General features: G+C 44.0%; 1 protein-coding gene across 1 annotated transcript in view; it reads left to right on the top strand.

Moving 5' to 3' along the window:
- FRMD4B (FERM domain containing 4B) overlaps positions 1-20,564 on the top strand; it is a gene marked incomplete at both ends in the record, with an annotated part of 82,183 nt that overhangs the window by 26,854 nt on the left and 34,765 nt on the right. Inside the window, 3 exons of the mRNA XM_080350772.1 lie at positions 853-937; positions 12,732-12,788; positions 13,785-13,807. Coding sequence (XP_080206898.1) covers positions 853-937; positions 12,732-12,788; positions 13,785-13,807 — 165 coding nt within the window. The remainder of the gene's footprint in view (positions 1-852; positions 938-12,731; positions 12,789-13,784; positions 13,808-20,564) is intronic.

Raw genomic sequence — 20,564 nt, forward strand, 5'->3', positions numbered from 1 at the left:
CTTGGCAGTTCTACGCTCCTCAAATTATAGATGTGTTTTATCTGCACCATTTAATGCACCTCAGTGCTGTTTGGCTTGATGCTCCAAGTGAGCTGGAGAAGCACATAGGTTGTATATGATGTTGCAGAGTGCCAGTGGCAAACAGGCTGTTTGGTGTAGCTCTATAGCGAACTGGAGCCCATCTATTAACCTTTTGGCTGAGTCAAAGTAACCAGGAATGGGATTGCTTTTGTTGGTGTGTGCTTCTGTGATGCACCTATAGCCCTGGGAAGAGGAAGGCAGTGAGCATGTTGCAGAGTGGTCCCTGAAAGGCTGGACCAGTTGCAGCCCTTCCATGTAAACCCCTGTTTTTGGCATTCCCATGGTCATTGGGATGGATACGCCTGATAGAATAGAGCAAATCCCAAAGTGTTCCTTGTGTGGCTCTTTGCTTGTCCCCATTTGCTTTGAGGAAAGTTAATGGCTTTCAGCTGGTGGCTGTTCCTCTTGCCTCTCTCCTCCAGCAAAGTGCTGGGCTGGTGTCCTGACCTGCATCAGGCCATTTTGAGTTACATTTTCCATATCTGTGGCTTCATTTGTGTAGGAGGGATGGGCTTTGTACCTTTAGTGTTCAACAGGGTTTTCAAATTAGATGAAGAGTCACCAGATATCTATAATTGAACAAGGAGTTTGTTGTTCTCTGTGTACTGTTGGCCCATGAGTTTCTTCTTGTTCCCTCTTAATAGGCAGGAAATTAAGTGCAGTAGCTCATAGTTCCTCTGTGCCATTTTATCGCTGGAGAACAAAACACTGAGGAAATAAAATGAGGAAACCTATTCAAGAATGTAACTTTTTTTTTTTTTTAATTTTCAGGTTCTACATTGAAAGCATTTCCTTTCTCAAGGACAAAACTACAGTAGAGCTGTTCTTTCTGAATGCTAAGTCTTGTGTGCACCAGGTAAGGTTCAGCATCCTTCAGAGATCCCTGTTATACATCTCCCCTTTATTGCTCCTCTGCCACCTACACAGTCCTGCAAACTCACTAGGACCTGTGCCTGATTTCTAGATCTTATTGAAGGATTAGAAACTTGGTATGCTTACCCTCCTCCTACACTTAAATGCTGACGTTTCAAGCAGATTGATAAGACTGATGGTTTCCTGGTCCTGTTTTTTGCAGCCATGCTGGCTGCTCACTGAACTAGAACAAGTCTTAAACCCTTAAAAGCTTTAAAGTTGTTTGAAATCTAGGTTGTAACTTTGCAGGTAGGCTCTGTCTCAGTGACATATCCTTCCTATACACTGCATAGCAAACATTCAAGACAAGCACGTCTTTACATCTTGTGTCAAACTTGTCTCGAGAAGAAAAGACCCATGAGGATGATTTTATGCTATGAACTTGGTTCCTGTTTCCCTGATTTCCTGCCTTAATTCAGTGAACTAGCAAAGTAATATAGCCTATAAAGTAGTAATCAAAACTAGTTATTAAAATTTCTGTATCTACTCTCTGGTTAAGAAGCTTCCACTGTTTCATTGAAATTTTCAAATTGGAAAAATATTTTTAAATATTTTGGTTACCATATCCTGAAGTAACTTCAAAAAATAAGGTCAATCTGCTGCAGATACATCTTGGTCTGAAAAAAAGAGCCACCTTTGCCATGCCCCCAGTAACTGGTGGTGCAATAGCAGCTGCAGTTCTATGAACTTTACTCTAGCAATGCCTGATGTTTCTGAGATTTTCCAGTTAATGTCAAACCCAGGCATCTGGAGCTTTTTTTTTTTTTTATTTAATGGTTCAATCAGTCTAAGAGGGTTACTTGGTTCTTACAACCTTTTCTTGGAAGACAATCCAGCATCATTAGCTGGTGGTGGAGCTTGTGTAGCTGGCCAAGGTTTTCACCTTTAATATGCTTCATATTTTAGAGGATTCTTATTCAGCATCCAGAATTCATTATTTTATGGTGGGATCAGAAACTTGATGTGGAAGTGGTTAATGGTGAAGTTGTGACTGTGCTTTGTGCAGGAATTGCTTTCTGGAAGAGTAGAGGAAATTGGTGCTGTTTTACAACATGCTGAAGCTTTAAAGAAGCTTGAAGAACTTGGGTCCTCACTGGTTAAGATTAATGAAAAGCAAATCTCTATTTGACATATCTGGCGTTTTAAATGAAGGGTCTTGGCAACTTCTAGTCATCCTTTCAGGGAAACTTGGAGTAATTTAACTAGAGAAACAGCACAAATAATTTTGGAATTGGAAATGGGTCTGGTTTTAGGATGGAATGTGAAAAGTGCTACTGCTATTGAAACAAATATTAGTCAACATTAAAACATTTGAGTGCAAGTATATGTGTTTATGTGCATGCATAAAGCATAAGAGAAAGCAAAGGGAAAGAGAAGCATTAAAAAATGGCCCTCACTTGGTGATAGACATGCACTTCATCAGATCAATAAGGAGACACTTCTGACCTGGATAAATATTATTATTCAAGCAGCATAACTTCATATTACTGAAATGAGGTGCTGATAGCAGGTGAAGTGCTGCTGGTGCAGCGAGTGCTGCAATAAGCAGACTGTGTGTCATCCAGTTGAGTTCAGGACTTTGGGAGCTGGGAGAGGTTTGAATGGAGACTGGTTCTTATTTCCCCCCCTGCCATGGCTTGCAAGGTGTGTGCTCTAATTGGTAGCAACCCAAAGTGCCAGATTCCCTGTTCCTGCAAGCAAAATTATCAGAGGCAGAGAGGGTTTTCAGTCATGTCCAGTTGCTGTGGGCAACAGAGGGATGAGGAGCATTGCTTCCTCCTGAGAGAAAGTCTTTGTGGGCAGCGCTGAGTGTTTCAGCATGTAGGAAAAGCTGAGAGCCCTCAGTCTTGTCTGCAGTGTTTTCTGTGCTGGGTGGCTTTGCAGTCCAGCTTCAGTAGAAGCCCACTGCAGTTTTTTTGCTTTCAAGATTCATTTGGTCCAGTGGCTTGTAACCTTCAAATTAGGTCTCCTTATCCTACTTGATAAACTTACAGTCAATCTCTAGGTTTTACGTAGTGCATGAAGTGCACATGGGACCAGTTCTCTATTTAAGCCCATGGCATGTGGACAGGAAGATGTCCAGTGTGTCCACTCCTGTGGTGTTTCCAGGCTCCGCTGTGCTGCTGGGAAGGAGGCGCAGGATGGGCAGGAGTCTCTTGAATATGAGCAGATGTGCAGTGATGACAGCATGGAATGTTCTCTGGCATTCCTCAGTTGTCAATCCAGCTTGGAGAGGTTAGACCTGCCTCAGCTTAGCTTTTTATTTTTACTTTTTTTTCCCCCTACCCCTATCTCCTCTTTTCCTTTCCCTGCTGCATGGGTGAGGAAACCTCAGTGTCTTAAAAAGCAGCACATATGCCCAACCTGTGTACCGTGGGGTTGCTCGTCAATGCACAAGGTGTGCTGGAGGATGCCCTGCCAGGGCCAGATCCTAACCTGGATGTTTACATGAAGCTTCTGCTCTGTGTGGGCCGGGAATGTAGCTCAGAGGGTAAATGCTGCAATACTGGGGTGTGAGAAGACCTGCATGGATAAGACTGCTTAAAAGCTGGTCATGTTTTTTGCTTTCACAGTAGCTTGTTCCCCACAGGGGACACAGTGTGTGAAAAGCCCAAATCCAGGGTGGTGCAAATGCCTGATGCTTGAAGGAGTTTCTGTTTGTGCGCTTTTGATATTCCTGAGCATTGGCATATGTTGACAGTACATCAGTGTGTAGGCACCTGCACTTCGATGGTTTTTGTGCTTTAAAGGAAAATGATGGTTTTCCAGAGCACAGGGTGAGCAGGTGACATTGCCCTGTGTAGGAGATGGTGCATGTCGAAGCTCCTGCTGTCATGTCGGACACAGCACCAGAGTCAACCCAAGGCTTGGACAAATACATTTGGTATGTTAGTGAAGCCTCATGCCAGTCCCTCCTCTGGAGGGGATTTATCTGTGGCTTATGAGGTCCAGAGGCTGCATCATAAATGTATTTACAGTATTCTTTGAGAGATCTGTGGGCAATCCTCTGTGTGAAATCTTGTAAGTGGCTGTATTTAATCAAAGAGAATGGGATCTACCTAATCAAGTCTGGCATCTGAGTTTAGGCTGAAGCCACTGGGCAGAGTGTGTTGGCCATCTTGCCCCAGGTGACTCCAGAGAGGCTTTTCTTCTAACTGAATAAAAACTCGGAGTAAATAATATAGGATATCAAATATATTAATTATACAAAACATGGATTCTGAATAACCTGCATAACAGTCCTGAAAAGGATGAATGCTGGCTTGGTGCTCTGCAGTGCATGACCACGCACTCTTTCCTCACCTCTCAACTCTACGTTCCTTCCTGCAAACCTCTCTGCTCGTTTCTGCGTATCTGGTACCATTCGCCCCTACCAGGGCTTGTAAGAATCTGGGGCTTGTGCATTCTTCAGTTTCTGTAAACATTTTGGCAAGGTAGAGACAAGATAGACAAAGTCTTTGCTGCAAAAAATTTATTTCTTTCTACTTGCCACCTACTTGTTCACCTTTGTGCTTTTCTATATGGTTGTCCTGTTTTTTAAACCTTGACAATAGTTGAAGCTCCTTTGTGTCTCTGGAATCTTTGATGCTACACACCAGGTTTGTGCACCCTCTACAACCTGCATGGTGCCCCTCAGCCTTGCTCTCATCCCCTGCAAGCAGCTGGGGAGCAAAGGGCTCCCCCTTGCCCAAAGCACAAGAGGGCTGAGACCTTATTTTTACTTTTGTGAATCATGTTTTAGCAGTGTCACTGTTCTGCATCTGGACCAAAGAATTGCTGCACAGCTGCTCCTTTCCACCACACCCCATCTCAACCCACCACTGCATCAACACCAGCATTTTGTTCTGTACAGCATAATATCATGCTGCTTTACACACTTGGAGAATAAGCTTCCTCTGTGGATTTATCAACATGAGCCATTCAGTGTTTGCTGGCCTTGCCCTCCCCATGTCTCCTTGCATATGAACTGAATGCAACACTTGTGGCTCCACTCATAAGAGTGCCTGGTGTTTCCTCACCACTGCTGTGTGCATAAACCTTGGCCTCCAGCCGATATAACAAATGCTGCCAGTGCTCTCACCCTATTCTCTTTTCATGTTGAGCTGCCCATTTTTTTCCCCTGGTCTGGTGCTGCAGTCTCCAGGCCCTCTCTGTCCTGTGTAGTCCAGCCAGCTGCCTGGCTCCTGCTCTCCAACATTCATGCTCTTTGGATTGGAGCTTGGAGAAGCCGCATCTGCTGCCAGGAACAGCCTGGGCCACCAAGCAGGAGGTGGAAGCTGGTAATACTTAAATCTCCAGGTTTGTAGAAGGGTCTCCTAGGGACTTAGTTATAAGCTTGTTTATCATGTGTATTTTGGGAGAATGCAATGGCTGGAAGGATGCTTTGTATATGTCTGGGACCTGTTTTCTTACGCACCTCTCTCTTTCAAGTCTTTGAGAGCTGCTGCCTTCAGTGGTGACAACTTCAATTTAAACTCCTTCTTTCCTGTTGCTGAATTGTAAGAAGTTTGGTTTAGATTTATAGTGATCTCTGAAATCTACAATACAGCTGGAATTTAAAACAGTGAAAGCCTAGAACTTAGTTTCAGGTGAAATGAGTATCTCAGAATCCGTGTATTTGCACAGGGATTGGGAGCTTTGTAACATGTTCAGTGTGTTATTGCACAGCCCATGACCAGAGCTGGGGTACTTTTAAGGAGGTGGGTCAGAACTGGTCACGCACATGTTGATGATAAATTTGGAAAGATAAATTAGTCTTTTCTTTCAAAACAGCCAAGTTTGGAAAAATAATACCCTACTTGGCTAGCAAAGCACTGCCAAGCTTATTATGCATTGGAGCTAACCTCCTTATAGCTCTGCAGCCATAGGGTTGACTCTTTGCCAGTCCTTAAAATATGTTCTGTAAACTAAAATCTTGGTCAAATTGGCTGTGTTCCCCTTTTCCTCTCTATATTTGGGTATCAAGGGGGTTATTTCCTTCCCCTCACCCACCTTTTATTTTCAAAGACTTGCAATAATTTCTTAAAAAAAAAAAAAATGAAAAAGGAAAATAAAAAAGTTAAAGGAAATTGAAGTCCTCAGAGGAGTATGTATCTGTGATAGCACTGTGAACAGCAATGCTTGTGAGCCCTTGGCAGCCTGCAGACCAGTGCTTACCAAGAAGAGCTGTTGAAACAGACCCCTGGTGTGAGCATAAAGTCTGGCTGGCTTCCAGCTCATGGCAAGCAAAGCAGTCATATATCAGAGAGCTCTCGAAAGTTTTATGACAGATATTTCCTAATTCTCCCCATCTCTAGGAAAAGGGGAGCATTCCCATACAGGCTCATAACACAGTATAGGCTGATTCTAGCCAAGGCTGTTAAAATATGCTGTGTCCATTGCCTGTATTTGCTCTTCTGCTTCCCAAGATGTGTAAAGTCCAGGATGAGGATCAGCAGGACCAATGGGTATTCTGCTCTTCAGGGCTGTTATTTTCCATGGGTGCTGGCAGCCACCTCCTTGGCCCACATTCCCCAGCAGCATGTCAGCAGTTGAGAAGTATGGATCATGGCTATGGCTGGGAACAAAATGTGACAGCAGGAGGAAGCAGGACCCTGATGCTGATGTAAGCTGGCAGAACTCCATGGGGCCTCCCACATTTATTACCCCATGAGACCTCACATGGAGCTGTGCTGGTGGCTTGGGAAGGACTTGGCCACAGTGTGGGTATAGTAAGGGACTCTATACAGAACTCTGAGAGCGGCTGGGGTTGGTCCAAGGCTGCCTGCTGTAAAGGGTGATGGTGCCCCAGGGACCTGTTGAGACTCTTGACAAGGGGAGGTGTAGGTTGTGTCTCAGCTGGGCTGGCTTATGGCATATGAAGGCTTAATTGGTTTGCAGCCAAAGTTTTATACCTCGCATCTCTTGACATACTCATCTCCTCCTGGGACTAACTACTGGCGTTAATCATGGAGAGTTTTGCACCTTTGATCTTCTGGCCACGGGGTGAAGATGCTGTGACAGCTCAGCTGGTTCTGTTGTCGGTGTGTGTTGGATATCTCACCATAGTGCTGTGGCAGGAAAGCGAAAGGCTGTCGTGATTATATGTTAAGTCTAACGACGCCATATATCCTGGCTTGCAAACAGGGAAGTCTTTATGTCCTTCCCCCATTCTCTGCCTGTTAATGCAAAAAAAAAAAAAAAAAGGCAGCACTAAATGTGCTTCTGTTGCACTGAACTGTGTAGACAAATCTCGGAGTAGCTGCTGTTGTACCTGGAGTTTCATGTAAATGTTGGCTGAAGCACAAAAACACAAGCAAGGGAGATGGATGAGGGTGGCTGGGAGAGACAGCAAAATAGAGTGCAACAGACACCTGAAGCTTTTGCTCACCACAAGGCACTACTAGATCTTTTTTAGTCTGGGTTGGCCTAAGCCACTGAGTTGGGAAGCAGCCTGTCCTGCCAGGGTAGAGCCAGTGGCTGCTGCACATGCACTGAGCTGTGTTCAGTCTCAGGTTATGTTCTTGTGTGGGTAAGAAGGGATGTGGGGCTTAGTGGATGAAATAAAAGATGTCATGGACCATATAAATGGTGTGAAGCAGCTGTGAGGCCTCCTGAGCCATCCAAACTCTGCTCCCCATGTGGTAAATGCAGCATAAGTGCAAATCTGAAGTGTCCTTTTGAGTAGGGTCAGAAAGACCAGCCTTTAATTTGCTCCTATTCTGCACCTCCTGCCGGTTTAGTGTTTTACTTTCCCTCTATAACATGCTGGAGTTGGACTCTTACTTTGCTGTGCTTTTTTTTTTTAGCCAGGCAATTCTGTCTTTGGGAAAATGGTTCCAGTTGAGAAACTCAGCAAAGTTTGGAACTTGTGATGCAGATGGGAATGGGATGGAGTGTCCAGTGCATCACAGGGCAGTGTGAACAGCAGGTGACACCATCAGGAATGTGATATAGGTGTGAATGCTGGTAATCAGGACAGGTGCTTTAAAGTTGGCTAGTTATTCATTTACTGCTGTTGTTTGTCTCTTTGCTATAATTACCCAGCACAGTCAAACCGACAGAGCAAGTTGTTGAATTTACCTGACCTAGTTCCTCCCGTGCTGCTCAACTTGTGTTGTGTAACAGGTTGTGGCCAACAACCCCTTCCCAGCCTGTCCCAGGAGTTCAGCCCACCTTGCTGCAGCCTCTGCGCCCAAAGAAACCTAAAAAGCACTAAAAAGCTGCAAAACTTTCTGTGCTGCAGGGACCTGTCTTTGCACCCTTTGGCTGTCAGGACATATCAGGGGGATACTGGGACACTTGTGAGAAGTCTCAGTGGTGCTAGGTACCAGATTGGGCACTGGCATTGCTTTCTTCACTTGTGCTGGGTCCACACCCAACTAATTGCCTCCCTCAGTTGGAAAACCTTGTTGTATGCATTCAGATCCTTCCTTTCCCTCTGTATAATTGCATCCCTCTTTCTCTCAGCTTTTTTTAATCACCTTTCAGTAATCATGGGTAATTATATTACATATTGTGGCTGTCTTGAGGCTATTCAAGTATAGTGTGTGTATTTGAGGGTGTCTTTGGTTAATATAAATTTGTAAAGGGGTTGGTTTGAGGGAAGGAGTGTGTTAGTGTCTTAATTCTCAAATCTCCATGTGAAATGTTTTTGTCAGTCTTTAGCCTCTCAAAGTTATATGTGCCTTGAACAAACCCTATTGGTTTTCATTTCTTGCTAAAGAGTTAAAGATGACAGTTCCTGTGTGTTGCTTACTTTTTTTAATCTGCTTTAATCAGAGTTTACAGTCTAAAGATTTGCTTAGCACAGTTAATGCTTATCTGACCATCATCATTCTTGATCTCTGTTTTCATCAGGATTTCAGACTTGTATCTCTACAACAGTAAATTCTGGTGTTGTTGCTCTTTCTAATGAAGGTTCACTGCCCTATTCATGGCCAAGCTTGTGATTTTTATCACATTCATAAGTCTATGTCTGTGTAGCAAAAGACTTGAGCCCCTATCTGAATTGGGGGATAAATTCTGCCCATGGGCACTGAAAGCAAGGAGTTGGTTTTACCAACTGCTGTGACAGTGACCTATTCCTGCTCTGTAGTAACTGCCACCTGGGTTGAACATCTGCCCCAACCTTTTATTATTTTGATGTTTGTCAGTATGACAAAAGCCACCACCTGAATCTGCCAGACCAAATTCAGTATCTAGATAAGCCTGTGGCCTTTTGTAGAGCTACACAAGGGGCTGAATCTGTTTCGCTGGTTAAAATGATTGGTTCCTGTGTAAACTCTAATTGAAAAATATCAGTTTCATCCTCTCCCTGGAGCTGCACCCCCTAGTCTGTTTAAACTTATTTGCATCTAAAATGTAGAAGACTTAGGTTCCATTATCTGAATTACATCCATTTACTTAACCTTGCACTAGTGACCTTATTCCCACTTGGGGTAAATGTAGGAAAACCATCTTCATCATCATCATCATGTGGGCATGAGAGTGCTTGCTGCCTTGGCTCCCAGGGCCCCCCCCAACTGCTTGTGGAAGTCTCTGCCTAGATCACCCTGGCAATTGTAGGCATTACAAATTAATCTTCTTACAGCCATTTTTCCCCATCTATTTTTGAAATTTGACATTTCCAGTAAAGCAATGCTAAAACAGAGACCCCTGTTTGCAAGTCTTGGGGGCAGAAGGATGGTTATAAAATCAAAATGTTGGCTGAGTAGGAAGAGCCCAGTCTGAGTGACATGTATCACTATATGGACTTGTGTCGAGCCAAGGGCTTTGACAGACGAGGGCTGGATTACATTACAACAATGGCCAATTGGGGAACCAGATGGCAAAAAACGTTATGATGGAAAATAATTCCAGGCTCTGAGGGAATTGTCCAAGAGACTGTCACTTTTCTAGCGTTAGTTTGTTAGCTAAAGGCTGAGCTGTGGGATCCCTTGCTTCAAATCCTTGCTCTGCTACTTAGTGACTGTTGATCTCAGGGCAGACCCTTTGCCTCTCTGCATTTCTTTTTTCTTCTTTGATTTTTAGCCCTTTTTAAAGAGTAGGGGTTCTCCTGATTGCCCTTTGAGGTTGTGGGGTTTGGGTTTTGTTGGGGTTTTTGGGGGTTTTGTTTTACCTTGTTTCTTTACATGCAGGGCCTCCTTCAGAGTGGCCCTGGTCTCCTGCCACTGTTACTGTACAGTGATATGTGATAATGGTCCACTCTGTTCTGAGGTTTGCACAGCTACAGAGCTGTGGTGGTGACACCATGCATGGGGTGTCCTGTTTGTCCCCTTTGCTCTGGTCAAGACACCTTTAGTCTCTTGTTTGAGAGAGGTCAGGTTAGCGAGGACCTTTTTTACCTGTTTGCTCCTCAACACAAATGTGCTTGAAACTGAGGACATTGGCACACCAAAACCTTCATTATGAAAGCAAAGATGGAAAATTTATTGTCTGAAGAAGGCAGTCCCCCTTCAGCCTCTTTGGTCTCCTAAAATTATACATGAAGTAGTTTATGTGGTCAATTTTAACATTTGTGGCAGTGCCACAGCAGTCTAATGAAGTGACCAGAGTTTCTTAACACTTGTATTTAGTGCCAAGTGAATAAACACAGAAAAGCAGCCTTGTAATTCCTATTGCTAATTAGTTAATGGCTGTGAGGTGCTTTGAAGATGAAAAATGAAGAGGTGCTTGGTTATTAAGTCCTGAACACCCCTGTAACAGCAGCTATTGCTATGGGTCAGCAGAGACTCGCTGCTGAAGTAGCTCATGGAGCGATGCAGAGGTTTTTTTGGAGCCAGCAACAAGGAGGACCTTTGATGTGAGAATTGCATTTGGATAGTTAAATCTTCATGAGTTTCTTGTACCTTTAAAAGGTGATGAGCTGCATGTAGCTGATTCTGCCTTGGGGCAGGGAGATGGTCTTGATGAGCTTTTAAGGTCCCTTCTGGCCCTGTTTTCCTGGATTTGGTGGTCTAGGAACAGATTTGCTGAACTAGAGCCAGTCTTACCTGCTGAGCAAAGGGTTCCCTGAGATAGCATTTTCTCATGTCTGGGTTCCCTGATGCAGGAGAGTGCAGTGCTGGGATGACCTGATCTCTCGTAATCTTCCTGCTGCCTTAGTTGGCCTCAGAGGCTGTTGAACAGATGCAATTTAAGCTAAAAAAAGGCAGCTCAGATGTGCATGACAAAGACTAACATGAAACAGACCTGGAAGTAACAAACTGCCTTAAAATTGCACCTATGTGAAGAGTTTCTAGGCTGCGATCCTTGTCTTTCCTCTTAAGCACCAACATAAAAGAGATCTGAAGGATGGATGAACTCAAAACTAGGGGTTTTTTTCTTCCCAATTTGTGATGTGCCCCTCCTCTTCTTCTAATAAAATATGTCTGGGAATGTTTTGGAGGCTACTTCTGCATAGCTGTTGCCACACCTGTTGGGAAGGGGAAATTCCTCTTGGTCTGCTGTTGCAGAGCAGCCTGGGGGAGCATTGCTGCTGGAATGTTTTATTGACAAAGCTGGCAGAAAAAACTTCCTTTCCATGAAAATTGAATTATTTGTTTGTTCACTTCTGAATTTTAGTCTCTGTGGGTCAGACCTGCAGCTGTGGTAAATTAGCTCAGCTGCAGATGGACCCTATATATTTTGAGATGTCATTTCCCTGTATCTGTATGTAATTCTGTAGATCTTCCTGCTACCCTGGTTTTGGCACTATTTCAGCTTTCAGTCTGCTGTGTTCCCTCACTCAGTCAACAGGTCCTGGGGACAGAGGATGTGTTGGCTTGGTGACAGGCATCATGTCTACTACCTTTACTTGCAGAAGGTCAATAAGAAAAACAACCAACCAACCAACTTCTGTATTCCTGGGCTCAGTTTTGTTCTTCATGTGTAGCCTGCAGGATGCAGTGTGTGTAAGGGGTAGCTTTGACAAGAGTCCAACTGTAAGTGCATCTCCTTTACTCTTCCGCTGTTACTACTAGTCCCAGTACACAACCAAGACCAGGATTTTTGCTTGTAGGAAACTAACTTTGAAAGACTATAGTTTGGCTTCCAAGCAAGAATAAAAGGATCCTTGTAGAGTTTTAGTGTGGCATTTATCAGCTATGTGCCTCTGAAGTCACTGAGTGCACAGAGCTGTCAGGACAGGACTGGGGTCAAGACACATGAGAGTTTCAGCATGGGTGTCTGTGCAGTTTTTCTGAACGCTGCACTGCACCTCCAGTGTACTTGGCAAGAATCAGAAATTGTAAGATACAGTCAGTGTGAGGCAAAGGAAGCTTGGTTATACCATCCTTGTGATTCATAAGTATTACATATCTAGCATCAAGAGTGTGTGTACCACCATCGCAACAAAGATCTGTGGTCTCTGCCCTGAGGAGATGGTGTGCTGCAAGCTATGAAAATACTTCGTTTAGCCCTGCCTTCCCGGTTCACAGACAGCTTTTTGTGTGTCGTGCAGGGTCAGGTCCCTCTCAGGGTGTGCACAGATGCAATAGCACTCTGTCCAGTAAAATGCACTAAAAGACTTGTAGGGAAAACACGTGAGGGCGTGGAAAAAAAGGGGGTGAGGGAAGAGTTGGGGGTTTTGGGGAGGAAAGGCACCCCACACTGTGCGTGTACATGCTCCACCCAGGGGACGCGGGGGGGCATCCGGAACTCGCTGCCCCGGAGCGGCCGCCGGGTACCGGGAGCCGCCCCCGACCCCCCCGCGCCGGGCGGAGCGGGCGGAGCGGGAGGGTCCCGCACGCTTCATGTTCTGCTCTCTCCCTGCACAGGGACAGATCGAAGTGGAAAGTGAGACGGTCTTCAAGTTGGCAGCCCTGGTTTTGCAGGTAAGCGCCTCTTCCTCCTGTGTTCGTTCGGGTTTCTGATATCGGTAACTTGGATTTGATTTAGCCTTTCTGGGTTTTTTTTTCCCCGTTTACAAAGACAAAACTGCACAGTGGTGGTTGTTTGGGAAAGAGAAGCTGAAACAGTTGGGAGTTATTTTTATCGTAGACGAGAGAAATATTTATTTGAGGAATTTTAAATTGGAAGAGAGAGGCAAGAGGAAAAACTCATTAAGGGAAGTCATTAATTTAGGTAGGTTTCCATTCAATTTGTTACTTATGGTAGTTTAAATATGTTCTGCAGATATGGGAAGAAAAGACTGTAATACTGTAGCTAAATCTGTTATTGTGCCTGTGAATCTTTCAGAGCATGTGTTTTTGGTGCCTTTTTATGTTGAAATATATATATCAGGTCAGGTTTTTTTGTCTTGTCTTAATCAAGTTTTGTTGTCCTCAGACTTAAACTCTGGTTATTTACCACTTTCTATGATAAAAAAATATTGCCCTTGAAATGTGGGGGGTTTGTTGTTGTTGTTTTGTTTGTTTTTCCCGTTGTATTCTCAGTTACAAAATGCTGTAGCAAAGCTGCAGTGGCTTGATCTGTCTGAACTGTTTTCATCTTGAGTGAGCACAATTCCTCTTAACTGCTGACCTGCTTGGAAAGCCAACCTTTAGCTGAATGTGGTCAGCCAGAGAGAATTGTATTTCACTTCTTGTACAGTAAAGGTGACATTTGATTTGCAATGTGAAATTCATCCTGGTTTTGCAAGTAGTTTTATTTATGATGTAGGTGGATAATCTACAGCTGGAAACATAAAGGGCGATGTTCTTTTTTTTATTTTTAAATAGATTCAGGCAGCCTCTGTACTTTGCTTTCAGTGTAACTGGGGTCAGGATCTGGCCACGGAGCTGTGGGAGCTGGGAAACAAACAATGCTGGGAAAATCGAGGACTTTTGAAGAGATCATGTTTTAATTCTGTCACTCTTTTTCAATTGTAGGAAGCTAAAGGAGACTATTCCAGGTAATAACATTTTTCCTTTCTAGTACCAGTGTTCTTGATGGATGTGTTTTTCTGTGTTGGCATTGTATTGCAAACAATCAAAAATGGGGGTGAAGTCCAGCCGTGAGCAGTGACTGAAGAAAGTGAAATGCGCTGCTGGGCTGGATAAAATCTGAGTCCGTGGGGTGAGTAATGCCTTTTGTGAGCGGGCTCTGAGTCAAAACAGTTTTTCAGGCCATCTTGCTTGGCTCCCCTCCTTGAACGTGGGACACGGAGAAAACTCCCCCTGTTTCTTACGAGAAAAGCCGGTGCTTTGCGCTGCAGCTCAGGTCCATCTGGACGACCTTGCCCACAGCCTGTGCAGCGGCAGCACATGCGGAGAGATGCTGAGCCTGTCAGCTGCCCGTGACGGAGATCAATGAGCCACTTTCTTCTGCAGCTGCCCCACGGGGCCTCCCCGTTCCTGCACTTGGCCGGACAGTTGCGTTTGTAGTTGGTGTGTGACCTGCTTGCTGGGTTTTAGCTGTCTGAAGCTGCAGCAGCAGGCTGGGCTTGCCCTTGGAAATGGCTTTTTGCCATGCACTGGTTATGATAACTGGCCTTGGGGTGTCGTGGGTAGGAGGTGAGGTTGCCCTTGGATCTGTTATAGCAAAGGGAAAAGACCTGTGTTTAGAAACATCTCTCTAAGCAAACAGAAATTTGCAAGGTTGGCTTTGATCACGTTAATATTTTACTTCTTGCTGAGTTTCTCTATAGGAAGAGAGGTGTGTTTACACTTCAGCTACAACAGCTTTCAAGAACCATGTTTTTGAAATGCTCAGTGAGAGCTATCTGCTGAAATGCAGGGAGCGAGTTGTGTCTGACTGCCAGAGCCTGCTGCATGACAGGCTCTGCTTTTCCTTTAGTGCACAGGTGTCCAATAACTGTCAGTGCTGCTGCCCAAGACCCCTTCTCCACATGTCAGTCCCTTTTTCACTGAAGGACAGGTTCTGTGAAGTCCATCACAACTTGTTTCTCCTTTTTGTTGGTGTGCTCTCACACCTGCAGGGACAAAAAGATGCCCTTGTCGCTAAGATTGACTGGTTGGGCTGGCTTTACAGACATTTCTGTTCCTATTCATGCTGTAGACCTGCTTTGTGACCCACAGTATATTGCTTATAGCCACAGTGTGCTGCATTATTCTCTACAAAGACCCTGCTTATCTTACCTGATCTCACAAGGACACCCTAAGACACCCTTAAGCTTAACTTAGTTTAGGCATAGATAGCCATTCACTTGACAAGAAGTGACTTGTTAAGCTGTAGCAACTGGTGTTCTTGATTCTCAAGAAAAGGGGTTAAGATTAAAAGCTACCTTTGTGGTGAAACTTCCCTTATGTGGTTTAAACTTAACACCGACTCCTTATCATTTGCCATAAATAGGTTTGTACTATTGCTTCACATGTCCAAGAACTGTGTCCGTGGTTATTTTCCATGCCTCCACAAACTTGTTGAAAGGAGTAGATTGCCTGTGGTTACCTTCAAAATTATTTAAAGAAAATTAGAGAGAAGAATACTGTGCTACAAGAGTGATTTCCTTTTCCAAGTGCAACTCTTCCCCTAACAGTTGTATGAAATTAGCTGCAGCAATTGTTTCCCCTGTTAAACAAAACATATGTCTCCATAGCAAATGAGCATGACCAGCTGTCCCAAGCCCAGTGAGTGTACCAGAAGTGAAGGAATTTGATTCTGCATATCACAAGTGGTCATTTGGACCACCACTGATAAAGCACCAGCTTAATTATGAGCATATCTTAACAAAGATACTGCAGGACTGGTCTCCCCTGTGATACAAATACATCCTTGCAGTGGTGCTGCTTGTGCAGTGCGGTTGCCCTCGTTTGCAGTTTCTTGGGTTTGGCATGTTCATTCTTTGCTGTTGTTTGGCAATTTCACTTTGAATCACTTTCTGGAATGTGGCTCTTGCGCCATTTCTGCTTACGTGAGAACATGCGGGTTAATTCTTTTTTTATATATAGGATTAGTGCTGTGTGGACTCCCAGTAGATACAAGAATTGCCTGAAGTCCTAGAGATTAGCTTTCTGGAAGTGAGAAATGGGCCAGTCCAGACAACACCGATGATCTCTGGCTGATTTTCCACACATCCTATAGGGAGTTTTTCCATGGGGATGTGTTCTGCAGTGGGGTCGCTATGCAGCGTTCCTGCTGACTTCAGCTGGGAACAGGCAGATCAGTACCCGGGTCCAAACACTTCAGACTCCTGTGGCTCTGCAGTAACCCCTTTCCCAATCTGCTGCTCAAATTGTCAGATAACGTCTTGATGGCAGAGAGCAGCAATCTCCTGAGAAACACCCTCCCTTACCCTGTGCTGAGTGGGTGAGCACATTCTTTTGAAATCTGTTTATTTTCAGTGAGCAAACCTGATGTGTGGGCGCTTGGAGAAAGTAAAAACTTTTGATTTCTACACCGCAAAGGTCACTCTGGAGGGACTTTGATACTTTCACACTGTCAGTGCTACCAGGCTGCAGTGTCTTTGGGATTTGTCCCTTGCAGGTGGTTTGCAATAGGACCCCAGTGTCCTGGGCGGGGCTGTTAGCACAAGGGTATTTGCCTTATCATTTGGATGTAAGATAAACCACCCAAATTCCACTTTGAGAGGACCCTGGCTTTTAAGACTCCTTGATAAAACTTGAGTATGTGCTTCAAAATCGCACCCACAGCATGTCCATCACATCTGTGCCTGATTTGTTCAGCTCTGGTTTCTCAAAGGCAATCTGAAATTACTTTGGGCTGCAGGAAGAACAGTTAATGAAGATGAGAGCAGTCCACAATGTAGCTCACCGCACATCTAGTTCCTTTTCCTGTTTCCTGAACTGGTGATCCCAGCCAAGATAATTACCCCGCTGTGTGTGATGAGGACCACGCCATAGGGATGCTCACTGAGCCGTTCTTCTTCCCCTTCCATGGGATGGTGTCAGGGCTCCCACGAGCAGAGTGGTGCTTCCCAAAGGTCCTGCAGCTCCCATGTTCCCAGCAAGTCCGGGATGCTGCACTGGGCAGGTTTTGCTCGAGAGGAGGGATGTAAGTGCTTGTGTTCACTTTTCACAACTCATCTATGGTTTCCAGTTGACTGCTTCTTTGTTTAAACTGAATTGCCATCAGTTTTTCTCCAGCTCCTGTAATAAGAACCTCAAGCAAAGCGTTAGTCATTAACGGTGGTTTTGAAACTCCGTATTGGTTGATTACACTGCTCCACTCATATTTGCAAATGAAACAGAAAAAGCTGCAAGCCTAGCTTTACAGAATCTTGTTTTTTAAATTCTGTGCAAGAGTTTTGAAATGATAGTTTGATTCAAGTTGCAGCTTCTGGCATGTGTCAGTTTTGAGGGGAAAAAAAATCATATTTTAGAAATTTTATTTAAATTTTAAAGTAACCTAATGTCTTGGCCGGTAAGCAAAATAATAGATCATTCTGATAATTATTTGTCTTGTAAATGTGCAACATATAGAGTCTTGCCTCCTAGGGAAAGAAATGATTTAGCTGTATTTAGTTTACAGGCTAAGAGTCTGCCCTCAAAAATGCTGTACAATACTATATAGTATTATTTTTCTTTGTGGCTTGATGAAACAGTTTGTAGCTGAGATGTCCTAAATGCTGTCCTTCTAGCATTAGAAAAATACTTATTAAAATCAGATTAGCTACAGAGACTATAGAAGGAAAGCAACTTTTTAAAAAAAGTTTATTTTCTGACTGATAATCTTGGATCATATTTTCCCCAGTAATGTTTCCAGGACTGGAACCCAGCCGTGCTCCCTGAAAGTTAATTAAATTGCTGGAGGAGGGTTCCCATTTTCTTTAAATAGCTGACACATTCAATTTTGATTCTGGCCTGTGGGCTGCAAAGATAACTCCTGACTGGTATAACATAACACAGACAAAATAATGAATTCCTGATAGCTGACATGTGCGAGGCACCAGGGTTTATCATTACATGGGTGATAAATGCAGTTTGTAAAAGGAAAAGGTTTGTGTGAAAGATACCCCTGGAAACTGTGGCTATGGAGTAATTGGTTCAGAAACTCCTGAGTTTAAAAACTTCACTGAGGATAAAAATTACGTTCTTGGTTTAGGTGCAGAAAACTGCTATTAACAATTTGCTCCTAATTAGGATTGAGTGCACACTTAGTTTTTTGGGTAGCATTTGCGTGGGAAGATGACAGTTTTGCCAGACAAACTGGAAAATCTCTTGGTAGAAAAGAATGTGGAACTGATAAATGGAGCAGTGTTAGAAAATAGCTGCTTGAGAGAAGTTAATAATTGTCTGATAGCAAAGCACCTGTTCACTGCGCTGCTTAGCCCAAGATTAAAGCAGCTTCAGAAACAGGACACACCTGAGATTTATTGGAGGCAGCTTGTCCAGCCTGTTTTTGGAAATGTCACCAGGTTCATATGACCAGAACTCCGGTGTGGCTCTGTCCAGGACTGGTATTGGAGCAGAAACACAAATTTGGACCAAATCACCCAGTTTTTCCTACTCCCCCCTCTCAGGTTTGCATTCTGGAGAGGGCTTAAGGTGGGTCCATGTGGCATGAATGGAGTCCACCTCTTGCATGCTGGCCACTAACAGACTGTGGGGCCAGGCTAGAGCTAACCTAAAGAAAGCCCTGGAATGGGTATGGTATGGGTGTCAGGTCCCCAGTACAAATCTTTTTGCTCCACAGACCTGCTCCTCTTCAGCTGGACTGTTGGAGAAGGAGACCTGTTGTGAACTGTTTGCTTGGAAGCTCTTTTCCAGAGCCATTGGGATTGTGGATGGGTTACAGGGGGACATCTGTGCTGGCCTCACATGGAGGCCAAAGACATGAGCATAGCCTGGGTGCCTCTTCCAGCCCCTGGGGGTTTCCTTCCATATGTATTGATGGGTGACACAAAAGGGCTGGTGGATCACCACTGGATTCATGCTCAAGGCATCTGGGGCCTGTCACAGGCAGCACTGTGGTTTAGTTTTGGTTTTATTTTTCCATGCAAGGGCACTTTTTAAATGCCCATGCACTGATATGTGCAGAAGCTTTCTCCACCGGGACCCACTGCTCTCCATGGGCCGTGTCCGCCTTGCTGGAAATCAGTGCTCAGCACTGGCATGGGGTTGCGCTCCACTGCTGCTTGTTTGCCCAGTGAGTCATTGTGTATTTTGCCTTTCAGCTGCGACTTTGAACCCTTTTTCTTTAAATACCTTGCGAGGCACTTGCTTGTGAACGATTAACTCTGTCTTGGTCTAACCCAGCTACGGGCTTTCCTGAGCTCGTTTTTTGGCAGTAACTGAATTGAAACATGATGAGCAAAGATTTATTGACTTTGAACCTGTTTGCTGAGGGTGTTGATTATTTTACTTTATTTGGTAATATCTAATGAACTGCGGTAGTAAATAAACATGTTTAGGGAAAATAATATTTTATATGTATTTCATTCAGTGACAATGATTTCCCTATTTGACAGGTATCAGATTCACACTTTCCCAGAAAGCTCACTGCTTAGTTGAATTGTATACCCTCTTCAAAGAAAAGCTGGCTGAAAACTGCAGTAGTTTTTCTACAGCAGTGTGCAAGTCTCACTTTTCTTGATAAGTCACTGCAGTTTGTTTTGGGGGTTCTACACCCCAAAATACTGTGAGGAATGGGTAGCTGAGGGAAGGCAGCCTGTGGAGGGGAGCTGGGCAGGGAGTTGCTGAGTATCTCCCTGAGCACTTAAGCAGCAGTTCTGAGATTAAAATGTAGCTCTCTCCTGGTGTTTTATTTTTCAATAAGTAGTAGAAATTCACTGTGTAAACCAGGTGCAATTACAGAAGAAGATGTAGCTAACACTTATGCTTTCTGCTAGATTTCTAACAGCAAGAGAGTTTTTTCCTGTTAGTGCTAACTGTAGATTCGTACAGCTCAGGGCAGACAACATGTGTTATCAACAATGATGCAATTCCAGTGTTGGTTGGTTTTTGTTTGTTTGGGGGTTTTTTGTTTTTGTTTTTACAATCTCCTATTTTAAAGCAGTTCTGCAAGGGCTCCCAGGAAATCTGTGTAGTGTGCTTATTACACAGCAGATGAATTAGGCTGAATTAGGTGAAAGCACTGTGGGTGAAATGAGCAAAGAATTGGAGAAGAACAAAAAAAAAGGGTGTTCTGAGTAATTTAATCATCTGATCTCATGGGGTTCACTACTTGTATACAGCAGTGTAACTTTAATATTTACATATAATTATGGCAATTTGGTAAGAAATGTGCATTTTTGTTTCATATGCGTGATGTTTGTACAGTTTCCTGAGGGGCAGTGAAGGGATCATAGTGTTTTGTACTCTTTTCTAAGTGTCCCTCCGCAGTCTCCTCTTTTCTCTATTTTCTTTCCTTTCTGGCACTTTTAACTCACAGAAGCAATGCTATGGTGGTTACAACCCAGTTGGCTAGGGGAAACACTTGTGTGTGCTCAGCATCCAAAGCAGATGAGACATGAGGCAAGTGTGCCAGAAAAAATCCATCCCCAAAGTTGTTCCCCATGCAAGGGACAAGTTAGACATGTTGCTGTTATAGTTGTTAGGCTTGGGGTAGTATCGTGGCAAAGCTCCACAGCCTTAGGTAAAAAATGCCATTCCCCTTGGGCTTAGAATTTCCTTCAAGTACAGGTTCAGCATTAAATGGCGTTGCCTTTTCCAACTGTAAAATTAGATTTTATGGCTTTTGTGTTATAATGTGTTTGCCTCCCTTCTGCTGCATATCTGGAGAACTTCATC

Source organism: Nesoenas mayeri (assembly GCF_963082525.1).
Source record: "Nesoenas mayeri genome assembly, chromosome: 10".
In the NCBI taxonomy this organism is placed as follows: domain Eukaryota; kingdom Metazoa; phylum Chordata; class Aves; order Columbiformes; family Columbidae; genus Nesoenas; species Nesoenas mayeri.